The sequence below is a fragment of the Scyliorhinus torazame genome, chromosome 16 (assembly GCF_047496885.1).
Source record: "Scyliorhinus torazame isolate Kashiwa2021f chromosome 16, sScyTor2.1, whole genome shotgun sequence".
NCBI lineage: Eukaryota > Metazoa > Chordata > Chondrichthyes > Carcharhiniformes > Scyliorhinidae > Scyliorhinus > Scyliorhinus torazame.
The window spans coordinates 162,313,908-162,333,330 of record NC_092722.1 but is presented as its reverse complement, the minus strand read 5'-3'; the positions used below and the strand labels follow the sequence as shown (position 1 = coordinate 162,333,330).

The 19,423-nt window shown below is 43.0% G+C and overlaps 2 protein-coding genes across 3 annotated transcripts in view; one reads left to right on the top strand and one right to left on the bottom strand.

Moving 5' to 3' along the window:
- The window catches only part of inpp5f (inositol polyphosphate-5-phosphatase F), a 305,045-nt gene extending 295,806 nt beyond the window's left edge, over positions 1-9,239 (top strand). For both annotated transcript variants that reach the window (XM_072479349.1, XM_072479348.1), the window contains one exon: positions 6,940-9,239. In XM_072479349.1, the coding sequence (XP_072335450.1) occupies positions 6,940-8,107 (1,168 nt within the window). In that variant the 3' untranslated portion in view covers positions 8,108-9,239. The remainder of the gene's footprint in view (positions 1-6,939) is intronic.
- A 5,492-nt stretch (positions 9,240-14,731) lies between these two features.
- Positions 14,732-19,423, bottom strand: part of mcmbp (minichromosome maintenance complex binding protein) — a 45,920-nt gene continuing 41,228 nt past the window's right edge. Inside the window, exon 16 of the mRNA XM_072479347.1 lies at positions 14,732-18,139. Coding sequence (XP_072335448.1) covers positions 18,013-18,139 — 127 coding nt within the window. The 3' untranslated portion in view covers positions 14,732-18,012. The remainder of the gene's footprint in view (positions 18,140-19,423) is intronic.

Below are 19,423 nucleotides of genomic sequence, written 5' to 3'. Positions count from 1 at the left end.
TACCGGCTGGTCGCGTTTTCGTGGAGGTCGCAGGTTTCGATGGCGGTGGCTAGGGTGAGGCGCTTTATTTTGAGGAGCTGCTGGCGTAGGGTCTCCGAGGTGACCCCAAAAACTATCTGATCCCGAATCATGGAATCGGAGGTGGCCTCATAGTCGCAGGACTGCGCGAGGATACGGAGGTGTGTCAGATAAGATTGAAAAGGCTCATCCTTACCCTGCAGGCGCTGCTGGAAGAGGTACCTCTCGAAGCTCTCATTAACTTCCACGCTGAAGTGTTCCTCAAATTTTAGAAGGACCGTCTTGTACTTCCTCTTGTCCTCGCCTTCCGCGAATGCCAGGGAGTTGTAGATGTGGATGGCATGTTGCCCCCTCGTGGAGAGGAGGAGGGCGATCTTCCTGGTGTCGGATGCATTCTCCCTGTCTGTGGCTGCTAGGAAGAGCTGGAAGCGCTGTTTGAACAGCTTCAGTTTAACGCCGAGATTTCCAGCGATTTGGAGTGGCTGAGGCGGGCTGATGGTGTCCATGGCGCAGGATGGCGGGTTTCTGAAGAGGTGCAGGTAGGTCTCACAGTCGTTGGCGAGTTTCCAGCCCTGGTATCATGTCGGGTCGGGTGTTCCGATACACAAACAAACCAACACGGTTGTAGATGGTACAACTGTTTTATTATCCTGTACAATAATAACTATTAACTTCTGGCTGTGGTTCGTACTTCACCAGCTAACCTGTGGACCCAGCCCTCGCACTATCTTAGTGAGGCACTCAGCATATGGTGTATGTCTGAGTGGCACGCTCTGAGCTCTGTGCTCTGAGCTAACTCCTGGTAGAATGAGCGGGAACTGTGGTGTTGTCTTTTTTTATAGTGTGTGCTCTCACTGGTGATTGGCTACGATGTTGTGTGTGTGTTGGTTGGTCCAACTACCTGTCCATCAGTGCGTGTGTGTGATTGCACCATGATATGTTAATGTGGATATCACCTTTAAAGCCTACTTCTGACCAAACGTTTGGTCATCTCTCCTCTGTCTCCTTTAAAGAGCTCAGGGTCGAATTGTATTTCTGTGAAGTACCTTGGGGTGCACATTTTTCTTCATGAAAGTTGCCGCTTTCACCATTGTCCCTTGTCCAGTTTTAGACTGGTTTATGTAACTGCTTTAAGACCGGGAGGGATATTTCTGAGCTGACGTGTTGGTGTAAATATTCAGTTAAGCAGCGAATAATTTTCAAGCGCGCACAGCAGTTTGAATTGTTTAGTGGGGACTGAGGGAAGTGCAGAATGTCACTTGCTGTATACTACTTGCTTATGGTGTTCGACTTTGTGGTTTTCCCCAGAATCCAGGGGAGAATTGAGGATTTGTGCCTAAGTAATGTCTCCTCCCTGGAGTCTTGAAATGGAAATATCAAAGTCCCCTCAGCAGAGACTTGCAGACCAAATACTTGCAGAATCCCCCCTGGATTTTGTCCAAATTCCTGACAACCTGTGAGATTAAATAAGAGCTCGGAAGGTGATTTTCTCTTTAGTTCATCCATCCTGAAGGACCCTATACATTCCTGACCCCCAGTGTGGCAGCCTACTGTTCCAACCATCTTTGCGTTTTCACCTCGACAGCTTTGCTTGAACGGCTGCTCCAGATAAGTGAGCATTATCTCTCAACTTTCTGATATCAATCTTTCATTTGAACCTATACCCCCTTGCCCTGTTCTCAATTAATTTTAAAAGCATTGTTTGAACTCACCTTATGTGAATCCCCGAGAGACACTCCAGTGCAAATGTTCCAGCTGTAGTTGTACTTTGTGACAGGAGAAAAAGGAAAGAGACTGAGGAGCTATAGCTACCAAATGAAATTTGCTCAAGATAACAGATGTAAAAATAACTTTTTAAATAAGGTTTGAGTTTTACCAGCTATGATCTGGTTAAAAATTAAGCATTTTTTCCCCATTTCTGGATTTACTTTTTAATGGTATTTCTTCAGTTTAAACCGGCACACAGCAAGCAGAATTCAGTGTGAATAATCGGCCAGAGGAAAGCAAGGAACATGTGGGTTAAGCACCCCCCCCTTTGTTCTTTCTTTCTTGACACGAATAGTAATATTTAAATCACCATTTCTTCACTCTGAAGTACACTCTGATGGTAGAAAGAATAATCTGTAACTGGTAATTCCTTTCATATGATATGGGTGGTTTTAGAAAACCCTTTCTGTAATCCAACGACACTAAACTGCTGTATTGCTTATTTGGGATCGGTGACACGTTTTTGATATCAATAGTAAAATTTTAATGGTTTGCTGTTGACCTCTAAGAAAGCCACCCACAAAGCTGTAGTGAATTTGTTGTACTTTTCACATTCCTGATATTAATTTGATTCTGGCGCCAACTGTAACCGAATTCTGCTTTCCGGCAACAGTAGAACGGTAGCATAGTGGTTAGCACTATGGCTTCACAGCGCCAGGGTTCCAGCTTCGATTCCTGCTTGGGTCACTGTCTGTGTGGAGTCTGCACGTTCTCCTTGTGTCTCGCAGATTTCCTCTGGGTGCTCCGGTTTCCTCCCACAGTCCAAAGATGTGCAGGTTAGGTGGATTGGCCATGCTAAATTGCCTTTAGGATAGATGGGGTTGCTGGGTTACAGGGATAGGGTGGAGGTGTGGGCTTAGGTAGGGTTCTCTTTCCAAGAGCCAGTGCAGACCCGATGGGCTGAATGGTCTCCTTCTGCACTGCAAATTATATGTTAAAAAAATTCTATGAAAAAACAACAGTGAGATCCTCAGCCTGTCACCATGAAAAATTCTCACAGGCCACATACCAGGAAGTAAAATGCACTCAATATCCTTTACTTAGTTCAATTGTTTTACAGAACCGAGTAAAGATTGTGATTAAAGAGTGGCACATTGGTTAGCACTGCTGCCTACAGCACTGAGGACCAGGGTACGATCCCGGCCCTGGGTCACTGTGTAGAGTTTGCACATTCTTCCCGTGTCTGCATGGGTTTCACCCTCACAGCCCAAAGGTGTGCAGGTTAGATGGATTGGCCACGTTAAATTGCCCCTTAATTGGAAAAAAAATAATTGGGTACTCTAAATTTATATTTTTTAAAAAAGATTGAGGTTAAGGTCCAAACTAAAATTTCTTAAGCCATTGAAGAAAAAATGGTTTATTTAAAATCCACTGAATTTTTAGCATAATGGAGAAAGTTGACATTCCACAAATTATGAACTGAGTTTTGCAACACCAAGGAGGTTAAACAGCAATTATGATTTTGTACAACCGGTAGAATTCAACAAGGGCATACCCTCTTCCCGGGTTTTTAACTGTGAGTGTGACAAGTGGAAGATCGCATCAGTTCCAAGTTGTTGTGCAAAGGCTTCCATCTTCAAGGTGTTCAATGCACCCTGTGGAGGAGTAGGGAATTTCTGCTGGTCGCTTCTGGATCGCCATGTTGAACAGCATCAGAAGTCCGTTTCACAATTGTAATGATGGCGGATGCTGTCAGTTTCACCAATACAATCTCCTTAATCCAGGACATTTTTCTTTTTGATTCCGATTCTTCTCTCAGCATTTTGGAGCATGGTTTTGATGCTCGCAACCAAGTGTTTTTACTCCATATTTCTCAATCACTTTCTCACCTCCCGAGGGTGGGGAAAAAGGCAGATGTTGAAATTCCACATCTGTCGAGCAAAATCTGTAAAGTGTTTTGAGGGTGAGGCAGTCGTGTTCTTACCCATACTGGCGGCACGAGTGTGTGGCAGATGCTTTTCAGGTTTATTGAAGTAGATTTTTAGTTATGAAATGAATGCACATCTGGCAGCAGTGGCAATATTGTCTCTGGTGATTACTCATGGTAATGTAGAGTTTCAAAATTGAAATTTCAGAAGTTGTTTTTGGAATAATGAATAAGGATTTGCCATTAAGGCTACTAAGCTTAATGCCTCTGGCAGACTGTGCAGTTAGTGGTCTCGATGCTGTTGAAATTAGCCACTTTGCTGCCCACCAAGATAAAGGAGCTGAAGCTATAGTATCACAATCTAATGTAATTGTTACTCAAACCTGAACAGTTTAATCCTAAAAGAAAAGTAGCAATTATTTGGAATTGTAGGTGTTCTTTTAATCTCTTTCAGAGCATTAAATATTTTTAGTAGCTGCTATTTGTGGAGTGTAACAGGGTTCTTTTTGTACCGTGTATTCATACTTTTTTGTAGGTCTAATTGTCTAGTTCTTCAATTACAGGTAATTGCTAATATAAATACATTACTTTAATCTGCTGAAATGCTTGAACGAACCCTCTGAATGATTTTCTTTAATGATGGAAGCCTCACTCATAACTGTCGATCCTCTTAATTATGTCATTGAATTCTAAATCCTACTTGTTGCCCATTCTCTTAAATTCATTAGCTGGATGTGCACGCGAGCATGCATTGTCCATCCTTGATTTCTCTTGAGGTGGTGAGTTGCCGCCTTGAACCGCTGTAAGGATAGATGGTTAGGGAGTTCTAAATGATTAGGGTTTGGATGACATGCAACTCTAAGGGGAGCTTGGTGTTCCCAAGTGCCTCCTATGGAAAGAGGTTGTGGGTTTAGAAGGGGCTCTCGAAGGAGCATTGACAACTTGCTGCGAGCGTTTTCTGGATGGTACACAGTCAAGGTGTGCTGTTGGTTTGAGGTTGTGGATGATGAGATAGGGTTCTTTGGAGAGAAGATATAATGACTGAAAATGCTTGAGTCAGAGACACTGCCCTGAGGCATCCCTGCAGTGTTGTCCTGTTGCTGAGATGATTGGCCTCCAACAATAACAACCATCTTTCTTTTATGCCAGGTGTGACTCCAAGCAGCCGAGAGCATTCCTTGCGATTCTCATTTACTTCTACTTTTTGCTCTGGCTCCTTGATGCTACACTTGGTTCAAATGTTGTCTTGATGTCAAGGGCAGTCATCAAGCCGCGCCTCTGGAATTCAGCTCTTTTATTCATGTGTAAACCAAAATTGTAATGAGGTCAGGAACCTGGTGGCCCTGGCAGAACCCGAGCTGAGCATCGGGATGCAAGGTATTGCTGAGAGTGGCGCTTGATAGCACTGTTGCCGGCACCCTCCATCACGTTGCTGCTTAAAAATAGACTGATGGGGTGGTAATTGGCCAAATTGGATTTGTCCTTTTTGTGGACCTCCCTAACCTGGGCAAATGCATTGGCTAGATTCCAATGTTGTAGCTGTACTGGAACAGCTTGGGTTAGAAGTGCTGCTAGTTCTGGAGCACAGCACAATAGCTGCGTTGTTGACAGTGCCAGTAGCGGTTTTCTGTGTCCAGCGCCTTTCGCAGTATCTTCATCACGTGCAGTGAATTCAGTTGGCTGAAGACTGTTTTCTGTGATGCTGGGGACCTCTGGAGGTTGTTGATGTGTTTCATCCACTTGCTATTTCTGACTAAAGATGTTTGCAAACACTACCCCATTATCTTTTGTATTCGCACAGGACTTCACCATCATTGTGGTTGGGGATGTTCCTGGAACAACCTCCTTCTCTGGTTAATTGTTTAATTGTCTATCAAAATTCATGACTGGATGTGGCAGAGCGGTGGAGCTTTGAAATCCAAAAACTCTCAACATGTCATATTTTGAAGTTCGATGTGCAAAATCACGCTTGCCAAAAGTACCGTTCCTAATTTTTATAAAGGGCTGTCTTTTTAATGTTCCTGAGACACTTTGTTAATCTCCATTCAACCTCCCATTATAATTCATAATACAATTTTGTAAGTTAAATGTTATCCCAGTTTTAGTATCTTTTAATGCTGATGTCTCTCGCTCATCAGCCAATATCACGTTTGTTCAACTCAATTAAAAAAAAAAAAAAAAAAAAAAATTTTTACATGTTTGACCTGATCTGTCTTACTCGAGTACAGGTCCACACCAGTGAGGTGAGAGAGCTATTGAAGAGAGGTGTTCACCCATGGATTGGAGGATAGGATAGAACAAGTCATCTAGGCGTCAAACCAAGAGGAGACAGAGGTTGCTGCCTTTCCCAGTGGGAGTGTTGATACCTGCTTCGTGTTTCCAATGGGGCTGCTTTTTTATCCAGTTAGACCCATGGGCGGCACAGCATCACAGTGGTTAGCACTGCTGCCTCACAGCGCCAGGGACCTAGCTTCGATTACAGCCTTGGGTGACTGTGTGGAGTTTGCACTTTCTCCTCCTGCCTGCAGGGGTTTCCTCTGGGTACTCCGGTTTCCTCAACTAAGTCCAAAGATGTGCAGGTTAGGTGGATTTGCCAGACTCAATCGCCTCTTAGTGTCCAGGGAGGTGTAATAGGGGCGGATGGAGGAGTGGGTAGATGGTCTTTCGTTGAGTCGGTGCAGAATCAATGGGCTGATTGGTTTCCTTCTGCACTGTGGGGATTTTATGATTAGGGCCCTTGGTTCTAATCTAGCTCAAGAATCCATTAATTAAATATGTTGACATGATGGGCAGTCGAGATCAATTTTTACAACTCTGCGTTTCAATGCAGGTAGCGTTACGACAGTGGCGACATTTCATGTTCTCCATCCATTAGTGTCCCCTTTTGAATGGTTCGCCTGTTGCTAGTCACGGAATTGTCCAGAAGAAATGCTTCCACATTGACTAATGCCCCAGAAAATCTTATTTTTTAAAACAATCTTGTTCTGCTGAAGCTTTGTTGATAAAGGGCGGCAAGAAACCAACTGGATTACATGTTGGACATGGTGTTTAAATACAATTATACCTAACTTGAAAGTCGTTGAGTTAGATGCAGTCCAGTCTCATCACGTTGTTTGGGGGGAACTTATCTAACCCACTGCTGCAAAAGCCTGGACACTTGGGCTGAAAAAGCATGTAGCCAGTTTTTTTAAATTTTCTGGGTTGATGACAAGTATGCTGCAACTTTTCTGAATAAAATATTACAAAGTGTAAAAAGAAATGACTGAATTCTACATTTGTTTTTGCAGGAAACACAGTAAACCACATGAAGACATCCTTGGTATCCGATCCAAGAGTCAGTCTTCAAGCAGTACAAGCCTAACCCAAGGCAAGAATTTTCTCATCAACAAGTTTTCCTCCCTTAATCAGAAAGTCAAACAAACCAAATCCAGTGTGAGCATCGGAAGCCTTCGCAAGCTTGGCAACTTCCCAAAGCCAGAGATGAAGGTCAATTTCTTGAGACCAAACCTGCGGGTGAATCTGTGGAAGTCGGACAGCAGCTTGGCGAGCTCTGATTCACCAGTCGTGATCTCCAAAGATGACACCGATTCAGACTTGGAGATCTCTTCTGACTCAGACTCTTTTGAATCTGATGGTTTCCTCTCTAATTCCAAATCAGATGATGACTGCCAGCTCTCAGACTCTGAAGATGTCAGGCAGTGTGACTATGTTCTTCCCAGTTGCGGTATCGTTGCAACAGGTCCTCTACCACGGTTAGCAAGTCGGTCGCAATCTATTAGCAGTTCAGATTTTAGTATTCCGAGTAATCCTTCAGAAATCCACATAGCTCAGTGTGATTCTGAACAAGTGAGTAAAGACACGATCGATGTCCAACTTTCGGGTAAAGCACCAAATACCGACGAGGGTATATTGGTTGATTTCAACACTCCCACTGAGGCTTATTGTCACCAGTTTGTAGAAGACGCACAGCACAAAACTCCAGAAGTTCCTCTTGTGGACGTTGCATTCCATCAGCAGTGTGAACAAAGCAATATTATCTTGGGTATCAAGTCCAAATCTGAACCAGAGGTGATGGGACCACTTTTATCAAGACCCTCCAAGCTGGACGTACCCTCCGCTACCTCGAATCCACCTTTTCTTTCAGTTGAACCACCATATTCTGCTTTATCGTCTGATAGCAGTTCAGTCTGTTTATCCATTCCACCTGACATGGAGGCTGGTTTACAAGCTACTCCTTCCCCAGCAGATGAAGCAGGGAGCAGGGCTGTTTCACCATTTGCTAAGATCCGAAGCTCCATGGTCCAGGTAGCGAGCATGACCCAGGCAGGGCTAATTCAGGGGGTAAACTTTGCAGTGGGAAAGGTTCAGCGGACCCCTGATAGTGTAAATGAAGGTCAGCATCCCCAGCTGAAAGATATGTTTACACAGTGCCGGACTAGGATAATCCAAATTTAGCCAGTGGTGGGTCATTTCCAACCTTGACTAAATTTAATACTTTGCAAAGTTATGGCCCAAAACCAGAAGTCCTTTAAAGTGGTGTCTGCAGTTTTGTATCCAATCTTTAACATGGCATTTGAGGTTTTCTGATGGTCATTGTTATACACACATCTGGGTAATCCTAGATTATTTCTGTAAACTACTGCAGCACTAACTACTGAACAGGCCAATGTGCAATATTAATTGTGGTAGTACATATTAGGCTAGGGCTATTGTAATCCCTGTTAATTGTAATGGGCTCAAACCCTGCCCTGGTCCGGATGGCTTTATCTACTGTATCACTTGAGGGGAGTTGTCTGCTACATGTAACTTAAAACACGTCATGCCACACAACTTAAGCACTCTCACTTAGTTTGTGTTGCACTGAATTGTATTAGTGGGATAGTGAGTTGTATTTTGGTCTAGTTTGTCTTCTCTGCCACACAGGGAAACTGCCACCAAGGGAAGTTGTGGTTCAAACTGAACAAAGCACTCCATTAAAAACAAATTTTAAAAATTTATTTTGCTTGCGTCTCAGTTTTTACGTAACATCATGCCTTTGTAGCTCGAGTTTAGTTGAAGGGACTTGAATACCTTGTGATATTTTCACTACTAAAGTATTGCATCAATGTGTAAACTACCAAGAAAAGGAGTATTATTCCCCCCCATCATGTCTCACTACCAAAGAGACAAGATCCCAATGAAAGTTACCTGCAGCTAAAGGGCCTGAGAGCAACCTTGACTTAAATCTGATGTAGAGTTAGTAGGATCCTATAACTGGTGCCTGTCTTTTTTTCATAAATGTACTGTAGCTAGACTGTAAACGTGACACCTAAAGCAGGCTCCCGAATGTCTTAATTGTGGTCTGATAAGTCTCTATTGCAGAGAATTTCAAAGGAAATGAAACTGTCCATTCTTGTAATAAACTCCTGGTATTATAACTTTTAAATGTTTTAATGTGCTTATTTATTTATGTTGTTTTGTCACAGTAGTGTGGTTTCTTTGGAGTGTTTAAAAAAAAATCCACATATGCTTCAAAGGTAGATATACTCCAGTGTATTTTGACATGAGGGATGTACATTATTTTAATTAAAAAAAAGTTAAAGCAAAACATGCTATTTTTGTGATTTTTTGTTGTTGTTGTTGAGTGCAAGTGTTGAAGCTAACCTTCATACTCACATATTTTCACAGCAATTTGACAGCTCTGAGACCAACACTGGCTGAGAGGTGAACGCAATTAATTTAATACACCTTTGGCTGAGTAATAGCAACAAAGAAAACAATTATGGGATAGTTGACGGAGCTTTGGATGGAGGGTGTTGCAGTTCCTTGGCTTTTTCCCATTTGAAAGAGTAAAATATTTAAAAATAATAACAGAAAATGCTGAAAATACTCCACGTGCACAGTGAGAAGGAGTTGCTAGCATTTCAGGTTGATGATGACCCTGTCACCAGAATTGTTTCAAAGCAAGTTCGGAGAGAGAAGACAAAAGACAAGTCCGCGAAAGACACTAGTTGGAATGGCAAAAAAACAAGATGGTATGAGGCAAAAGAGGGGGATAATGGGCCAAGTGAAGAAAAAGATGGGAGATGTGAGTGGCAAAGCAGAATCATTGCTTTAATCAGCTGCCACCATAAAGGTCCACAACCACAGAGAGGGGGGGGGGGCATACACAAGTAGATGTAAATATTTATAGTGATCTTTGTTTATGTTTTCTTTACCGCTCTTTGGTTTATCCCTTTTTTTGTAAATTTTAATCTTTCCTTGGTTACTTTTACTTGGGATTATGCGCGGTTATGAAACTTGGAATTTAACATATGAACTGAAATGTGTAACATAAAATGTGAAATTCAAAAAAAGAAAAAGGGTCTGAGGTCATGGATCTGAAAACAAACCCTAATGTTGAGTCTGGGAAGGGCGTGAAGTGCTTCATTGAAAGACAAGGTGATGATCCTCGAGTCTAGGTTCAGCTTTATTGGGACACTGCAGGTGGTTATGGACAGCGAGGTCAGTGTGGGCGTTCAATGGAGAATTAAAATCACAGGTAACTAGACTAGTGGCTGGGTCAGGCCTGTGAGCTGTTCTGCAAAGGTAGTTGTCCAATCTGCATCAATAACTGCTCCCACTGGTGATGACAGGGAACAGTAGCATAGTTGTGAGGTGACTGGACTAATGCTGGTTCAATCCCAACAGAGCAGTCGGTGGAATTTTAAATTTAATTAATCTGGAATGAAAAGCTAGTCCCTGCAATGTTGGCCATGAAACTACTGGCTTGTCATTTAAAAAGTCCTCTGGCTTGCTAATGTCCTTTCGGAAAGGGAATCTGCTGCCTGGACCTGGCCTGCATTTGACTCCAACCTCAGACCAATTTGTTGGACTCCTAACTGCCCTCTGACATAACCCAGCAAGCTGTTCTTTGTATCAACTGTTACAGAAAAGTGGGAGGATAAAACCAGACACACCACCTGGCATCTACTTTGGCACTGGAAGTGACAAAGGCACACCCTGCCCAGTCGGCCCTGCAGAGTCCTCTCTGGTGGGCGCGTTGTCCCAGAGACTAGTTACGCAGCAGCCTGAAGCTCATAGTCACCAAATCATGTTTACGGACATCAGAAATGGTGGCACAGTTGACAGCAGGAAGTGGCCTGGCAGTTCTCACCAGGTTAAGCATGTGCATGAAAACCTGCTGATTATCAGTCACCACCTCCATTAGATGGTGAATCAGTACTCCTCAATATGGAAAATGACTTGGAAGAAGCATTAAGCATAGCAAAGGCACTGAATGTACGTTTGGTGGGAATTTCAATGTTCATCACCAAGAATTGATTGGTTGCACTACTGACTTGAGTTAGCTGGGTCCTGAAAGACATATCTGCCACACTGGGCCTGCAAGAGATACTTTATCCATCCAAGGGATGTGGGCATCGCTGGCTAGGCTTGCTCTTGAGAAGATGGTGATAGTGATCTGCATTCTTGAATTGCTGTGTTCCATGTGGCGAAGGTACATCCGCAGTGTTATGGAGGGAGTTCCAGGATTTTGACCAAGTGACAGTGAAGGGACAGCGATATATTTCCAAGTCAGGGTGATGGGTGGCATAGAGGGGAAGTTCCAGGTGGTAGTGTTTGTCTTTCTAGATGTTTGTGGTCATGGGTTTGGAAAGTGCTATCTAATGAAGGGGTAGCATGGACCACAATGGTTAGCACTGTTGCTTCACTGCGCCAGGGACCTGGGTTCAATTCCCGGCTTGGGTCACTGTCTGTGCGGAGTCTGCACACACTCCGTGTTTGCGTGGGTTTCCTCCCACAAGTCCCGAAAGATGAGTTTGCCAGGTGAAATTGACATTCTGAATTCTCCTTCTGTGTATTGTAGTGTGGCTACTGGGGATTTTCACAGTAATTTCATTGCAGTGTTAATGTAAGCCTACTTGTGACAAAGATTATTATTATTATTATAGCTCTCCAATGCCGTTGAATTAATTCCTTTGTTGCTGTTTTTATGGCTCATATATTCTCAAGCTTCTTATGTAAGAAGCTTGCAATCATTTCCAGAAACAGTCCTACTTGAAATGAACTGAAATGAAAATTGCTTATTGTCACAAGTAGGTTTCAAATGAAGTTACTGTGAAAAGCCCCTAGTCGCCACATTCCGGCGCCTGTTCGGGGAGGCTGGTACGGGAATTGAACCGTGCTGCTGGCCTGCCTTGGTCTGCTTTAAAAGCCAGCTCTTTAGCCCTGTGCTAAACACGCCCCTTGTGACACTAATAAAGATTATTATAAGTTTTGGTGAGTTCCTGCAGTACATTTTGTAGATGGTGCATTATGCTGTCACTGTGCGTTGGTGGTGGAGGGAGTGAAAGTTTGTGGATGGGACGCCAATCAAGTGAAGCCGGTTTTGTCCTGGATGGTGTTAAGCTGCTTCAGAGTTGTTTGAGCTGCACTCATCTCGGCAAATGGGGAGTATTCCATCACACTCTGGAGTTGTGCCTTGTAGATTGTGGGCTGGCTTTGGGAAGTTTAGGCGAGTTACCCACTGCAGAATTCCTAGCCTTATCTGCTCTTGTGGCCACACTATTTCTTGTCAGTGGTAACTCCCGGGTTGATAGTGGGGGATTCAGCCATGGTAGTGCCATTGAATGTCACGGGTGATGGTTTGATTCTCTCTTGTTGGAGATGATCATTGCCTGGCAATTGGATGGCACAAAGGTTACTTAGCCTAGATATTGGTCAGGTCTTGTTGTATTTGGACATGGATTGTTTAAGTATCTGAAGGAATCGTGAATGATATTGACCACTGCAGTCATCGCCAAACATCCTTCCCACCTGACCTTATGATGGTCATTGATGAAGCAGCTGAAGATGGTTGGACTGAGGATACTCCTCTTGGGCTGGTAATTATCCTCCAACAACCACAAACAATATAAATTGCCCCTTAATATCCGGGGATATACAGGTTAGGTTCTGGGGTAACTGGGATAGGGCTGGGTGGGAGCGGGACTGGAGTGGAGTGCTTTGTTGGGTCGGTGCGGACTCAATAGGTCAAATGGCCTTCTGGACTGTAGGGATTCTATGATTCTTGCAGCACAGTGGTTAGCAGTTGCTTCACAGCTACAGGATCCCACGTTCGATTCCCGGCTTGGATCACTGACTGCGGAGCCTTCACGTTCTCCCCGTGTCTGCGTGGGTTTCTGTCGGGTGCTCCGGTTTCCTCCCACTGTCCAAAGATGTGCAGGTTAGGTGGATTGGCTATGCTCAATTGCCCTTAGTGTCCAAAAAAGGTTAGGTGGGGTTACGGGGATGGGGTGGTGTGGGCTTGGGTGGGGTGCTCTTTCCAAGTGCAGACTTGATGCGTCGAATAGCCTCCTTCTGCATTGTACCATTCCCATTATAGAATTTACAATGGGAGATATTCAGCATCATGAGGTTACAGATTGTGGTTGAGTACAATTCTCTATTGATGGCCTGCAGTGCTTCATGTTTCTCCAGTCTTAATTTGCTAGATCTGTTCCAAATCTATCCCATTTAACATGGTGGAATGCCATATAACACTGAAGGATATCCTCAATTTGAAGACAGGATTTTATCTCGACAAGAGCTGTGCAGTTGTTACTCCTCTTCAGATGGTCATGGACAGATGCATCTGTGGCAGACAGCTATATTGTAGGTTTTGAGATTTTGTCGGTTCCAGAGAACTCCCTACTGACTATATACCACTGTGCCACCACTCTGCATCTATCTGGCTGGTGCTGTCTGCCACATTGAGGTCTGATTCTGTGACTGGCAGGCTCTCTTGCTTGATGAGTCTGAGACCATTCTCCCAATGTTGGCACAAGCCCCCAGATTACTAAGGACTTTGCAAGGTTGACAGGGCTGAGTTGGCCGTTGTAGTTTCCAGTACCTCACGTGATCGTGAGTGGTCCATTTGGTTTAGTTCCCGAGACCTTTTAGCGATGCAACTGAGTGGGTGATTTGCAGTTTGTATCTCGGCTCCTGAATGCCCCAGGGAAAGGCATAAATCAAATGGAGCTTGCCCTGGCTGAATGGGTGCAGATTAAGAAATGCTCATGAAGCTCAACATTATCCAAGACAAGTAGAAGGCAATTACTGTCCTGCTATTTTACCCCTCCCCTCTATGTACCAGGTATATTCTCCTTTAACTACTACCATTTCAGGATAACTAGGATCGGGCAAAAAATGTTAACGGTGGGAATGAACTAAGTGACTGATGTTACACCCAGTTTCTTAAACTTCCCTGAGTTTAGCTGTTCTGGGTCCTTGCTTCTTCCCTGCTTTGGAGAATTGAGATTTTGAGTGCGGATAATGAGCAAGTGTAGGAATCAAGGCCATTTGGCCCATCGTGTCTGCACTGGCCTTTGTAATGAGCACCCTACTTAAGCCCACATCTTCATCCTATCACTGTAACCCAGTACCCCCACCTAAACTTTTTCTTTTTGGACACTGGGCAATTTAGCTTGGCCAATCCACCTAACCTGCACATCTTTGGACTGTGGGAGAAAACCCACACAACACTGGGAGCACGTGCAGACTCTGCAGTGTGACCCCCCCAAGCCGGAAATCTAACCTGGGACCCTGGAGCGGTGAAGCAACAGTGCTAGCTACTGTGCCACCCCAGGCTCCTGATGTGTGTACCCAGTGCAGATAAGGAACTCCTCCTGAAACTGCTCTAAGGCCTGCCCAGACTGACCATAAATAGTTCCAGACCACAGGCAACTGAGGATGGGATAATTAAATGCAATAACTACATTCGCAGCCGGCTGTCCCTAGAGGGGGAAGCATGTGTCTAGTGGCACGGTCAGTGCCTTCTGTGCATATCAACCTCCAGTTTCATTTGTGATTACTTTTTGTTTCGGGCAGCATCCTTTTGAGCTGTCCCTTTAACTTGTCCCTCAGTTTATCTGATTTAATGTTTATTTTATTTACCCAAAATAGGAATCATGTTTCAATAGTTTCTCTCTGACGTTCAGTTTACTAAGTACCAAGTGCAGTGTCAGCTACCTTGAAGCCAGGCTCTTGCCTGATGTTATTGGGCAGGAGTTTGGTTTTTTTTCAACTCTTTATAATAACCAGTCCGAAAAAGAATCAAACTTTTTAAAAAAGTAGCTTTTAATTTGAAGAAAAACAAACCAATTTACAGTAAATATCCCTGATATGATCATTGTACAGAAATCTTCAAAGATCACTTACCTCAATTCTTTTCTAACACTTTAGATTCAACCACACTTTAATGCAGCAGGGAATTTTATGTAAGAGTACCAGTAACTTTTAAAAGTTAACCGGTAGTGCAGTATGTGTTCTTCCTAAAGGAAATTATGCAACAAAGACAGCCCAGCCAGCCTGTTTTTGAATTAATACAGTCCTATTTTAAAAAAAATCAATGTGAAAGGCCATTAATATCAATTACTATAAGATAGATCGTTTGAACAGAAAATGAAGACTAATTTTATTCACCCATATTAGTTTAAGTGAAGCAGTAATGAAATCCTAGGTGTATAATAATAATCTTTATTGTCACAAGGAGGCTCACAGTAACACTGCAGTGAAGTTAGTGAAAATCCCCGAGTCGCCACATTCCGGTGCCGGTTCGGGTTCACTGAGGGAGAATTCAGAATGTCCAAATTTCCCATCAGCACAATTTTTGGGATTTGTGGGAAAAAAACTGGAGCATCCGGAGGAACCCCATGCAGCCATGAGGAGAACGTGCAGACTCTGCACAGTGACCCAAGCCAGGAATCGAACCTGGAGCTGTGAAGAAACAGTGCCAACCACTGTGCTACCATGCTGTAAAACAGTCAAGAGCAGCAAATCAAGTGCATTCATTAGCTCCTGAGGCAAAATCATTACACAACTCTGTCACAAATTCCAAATGATTCAACTTTTAAACATTTTCAAAGTTAGGAAAAATCCTCACGGTGCCCCCTTTACTTCAAAGGTTCTTCTATTGGTTGTGAGGCTTTGTTTAAACTTCAAGTTAACAATCATGTCTTTCTAAATGTCTTGCATAACTTACTGGTTTCCTATTAATCCTTCAATGTAGCAATGCTTTTAAAAACAAGTTGCTTGATGTAATTTGTGTTTACTTAACTGTGCAACAAGGGGCCTGTTTAAAAGGACGGGTCAGGAAGGCATAACTGTGGTACGTGCCGCTCCAGTACATCATAAAGGGGTCATAAAATCCCTACAGTGCAGGAGGCCATTTGGCCCATAGAGTCTGCACCGACCCTCCGATAGAGCACCCGACCTAGTCTCGCTCCCCCGCCCTATCCCCATAACCTCTGGACACAAAGGGGCAATTTAGCATAGCCAAGCCACCTAACCTGCACATCTTTGGACCCCCCCCCCACTCCTACTCCTCCCCCCCACCCCCACATCCCCGGCCAAAATGTGGAAAAGAGGTGGCTCAGCTCTCCATCTTTAGTAAATGTACTAAAAGCCAAAACTGTTCTCAATAACGGCTTCCATTCTCCAAAACCAACATCCTTCAGCTCCAGGAATACAAGATTGACAGATCGTATTTAAAAATCCATGTCACCAGCTGCAAAATCCCTATATTGAAATTTAGCAGCTGTCAGCTCTAAGGAGTGATTAAGTACTTCAGTTTGATGAGCAGGCGAAGTTGTACCATTTGGGCCTGTGTGCAAAACTAGCATTGACCGATTAGCTCGTCTTCCCCACGAGCTGTGAAGTCCATATATTACATAAGTTTGGGCAGTCTTGCTTCGGTTCCTTTTTAGAGGATCACACTACTAAAGACTGCTCCAAATTTACAATCTTGTGTTGGTGAATCGGAGCTCCTTTTGAAATTGGACTCATAGGCCACAATGTTAGGACAAAGTACAGGGAAATTTTAGAATCGAACCTGGGTGTGGACAAAATGGAGAAAGGCTCCATAGTCCTGTAATAACCTCCTTAACCCAAATGCCCAACAAGCTGCAATTTTTTACAAAACATTTTAATTGGCCATTTGATCAGTAACACAGACTGCTCAAGGCTCCTCACTGTTTCGCTCAGGCACAAGGTGATATAGCGCACAAGCCAGTAAACCACAGGCATGGAAATTGATACCACGGAATTGATAAAGCACTGCCGTAGTCCCATAATCCACCTTGAAGTGAAAATCAAGTGGGTTTATAAGACTAAGTTAAGATGTTTACAGCTGCTCCAAGAGGCCTAATTTGCACAAATTATACAACTCTGCTTATTCTTATGCAAGTCCACAAACTACTCATGTTACCAGATGCACACATTCTACATAATTGAAAAAGGTAAAAGCATGGACAAAGGAAAGGCCATTTCAACCCATCAAATCCACTCTTTCCACAGCCCATCTGTCCCATCAGGAATTCTGTCCCATTTCATCAGATGTACCAAATTGTACATTTGACTCACATTCAGTATAATTACTGGCAGATAACTTTGCTGAATTAAAAAAAAAAAAAGAATTTTAGAATAGATGCAAAAACAGTTACGCTTTGAAGGCAGGTTGTACATAATTTAAATACCCAGCAAGTCTGAGCGGCAATAGCCAAAGTGATAAATAAGAGACCGCCTCAACGTTAGAAATAAGAACAGAGCGCTGGGAAATCTCAGCAGGTCTGGCAGCATCCATGGAGAGAACAGAATTAACCTCCCAAGTCCAGATGACTCCTCTTCAGCTCTGAAGTCAGACAGACTCGAAATGTTAACTGTGTCTCTCTCTGCACGGATGCCGCCAGACCTGCTGAGTTTTCCCAACGCTTTGTATTTATTCCAGCATCCACAGTATTTTGCTTTTCTTTCAAAGTTAGAGGTTAACCCATCTTGGATGAAGCAGAAAGTTGTCCACACTTAAAACTATGACATGTAAACATACAGATTCACTGCTGGTTCCAGTGTCATTACTCAACATTAGATCTAGATGTGCAGACACCACTGGAAGTTCATCCCTGACCCACACGGAGACGAATAGTTTAAAAAAGAAACAAAGAATATAACAGCCGTTGAATTCTTCATATTTCACTTTTTTCTTTTTAAAAAGGCCATTTTTAAACAAGTACAATGTTATGCAAATGCAGTTTACAAAATTACAAAAATAGCTTGTATTTGAGAAATTGTGGTAAGAGGAATGTATAAGTATTTTCACAAATGGATGTATTCAACTAAAATGCAACGCAGACATTAGAAACAAAGTAGTCAGAATTTAGATTTATAAGAAACTTCTGTAAGAAAAGGTGATACAAATGATCTACAAAGGAGGAAAAAAATTGTTTTTCCTCAACCTGATGAGATTTGGCAGGTGGGCTGAGAAGGAATGTTAATTCTTCAAATTTACATAAAGCCCACTGACATACAAGTTCAATAAATTCTTGAGTTTTAAAGACAGTCCATCGTTAAGGTTCGTTGCCATTTACGTGGGTTTGTTGCTGTATCCTGCTTTTGCGAAGAACCTCCAATTGCTTTGCTCGCTGCCATCTCTCTCGTGATAAGGTTGTGTGACCAGCACTCAGAGATACCAATCTTTTAAAAGGAAAGTTGAAGTTAACTTTCAACAGTATAAAAACATATTGGGTAATATGAAAAAACGTTCTTTACATCTTGCAAAATCGGTTTATGTACAACACAGTTTATTTAAACCCATTCACAAAATTCAAATTCTTCCCTTCCAAACCAGGTTGTCAAATTAACTTTTCAATTTGGCCATCTTATTAGAATGAAACACAGGGTTCTGGTGCGAACAGTCATTTAGCCAGGTTAAACGAAAGTGCAAAATCAAAATACAGAACCAACCTGCAATTCCTCCAAATACAAAAATGTGAGATTATTACAATACCATGTCCTGGTCAGACATTTAAATCATAAATCTGAGCTCAAAGAACTAATGTTTGCATTCTACAAATTTTACCAAAAGCGCAGGTCAAAAAATAATCTAGTCACCATTAAAGCTCAGATCAGAAAATGATGGAACACTTAAGTTACAGCTACTCTGTTGATTCCCCACAATTTAGTAAAAACTTTGCCTGATGGTGCGGTTATACTCTAATGCCCGTTTATGACTATCTACTTAGAAGGTGAGACCCTGCAGCAATACATTCACATGTACTCAAGTGAAGAGATCTCTACATACATTCATAAATGCACAAGAGTTCAGGGTGGCACGGCGGCAGTGGTTCGCACTGCATGCCGACGAGGACCCAGGTTCGATCCCGGCCCCAGGTCACTATCCGTGTGGAGTTTGCAGAGAAGGATGATGAAGTATGGTAGTGTGATTTGGATTGCTCTGCCCAACAGCCAGCACAAAAACTATTGATTTTCTCCTGTAGTATAAATCTCTGCAAATTTATATAGCAGTGTCAATCTCACACACTATCCCAATGCTCTCCTTGTTGGCCTCCCATCCTTCACCCCCTCGAAATGCCGACATGTGCAAAATCCCATTCATCCACCTCACTTCCCACTGACATTGACACACCCTCTTTGACCTCATCCCTACCCTTTCTCTGCAACTTGTTCCAGCATTACCACCAAAAATGCAAGTGCTTTAATGAAAGATAACAAAAAAGAAACAGGTGCTGAACATTTCGCAAACAAAAACTAGATTAAGATGGGACTGAAGGAAGGAGCGAGAAAAGAACCTTAAAGATGAGTTGACAGTCGGGTCAACAGTTCCAACTGTTCTTTACTCATGCTTTCAATAAGTGGTCATTCAAAATTTGGTAATCATAGAAAATAGGAGTAGACCATTTGGTCCTGTAAGCCTGCTCCACCATTCACTATGATCATGGTTGAGCCTTTACCTCACTC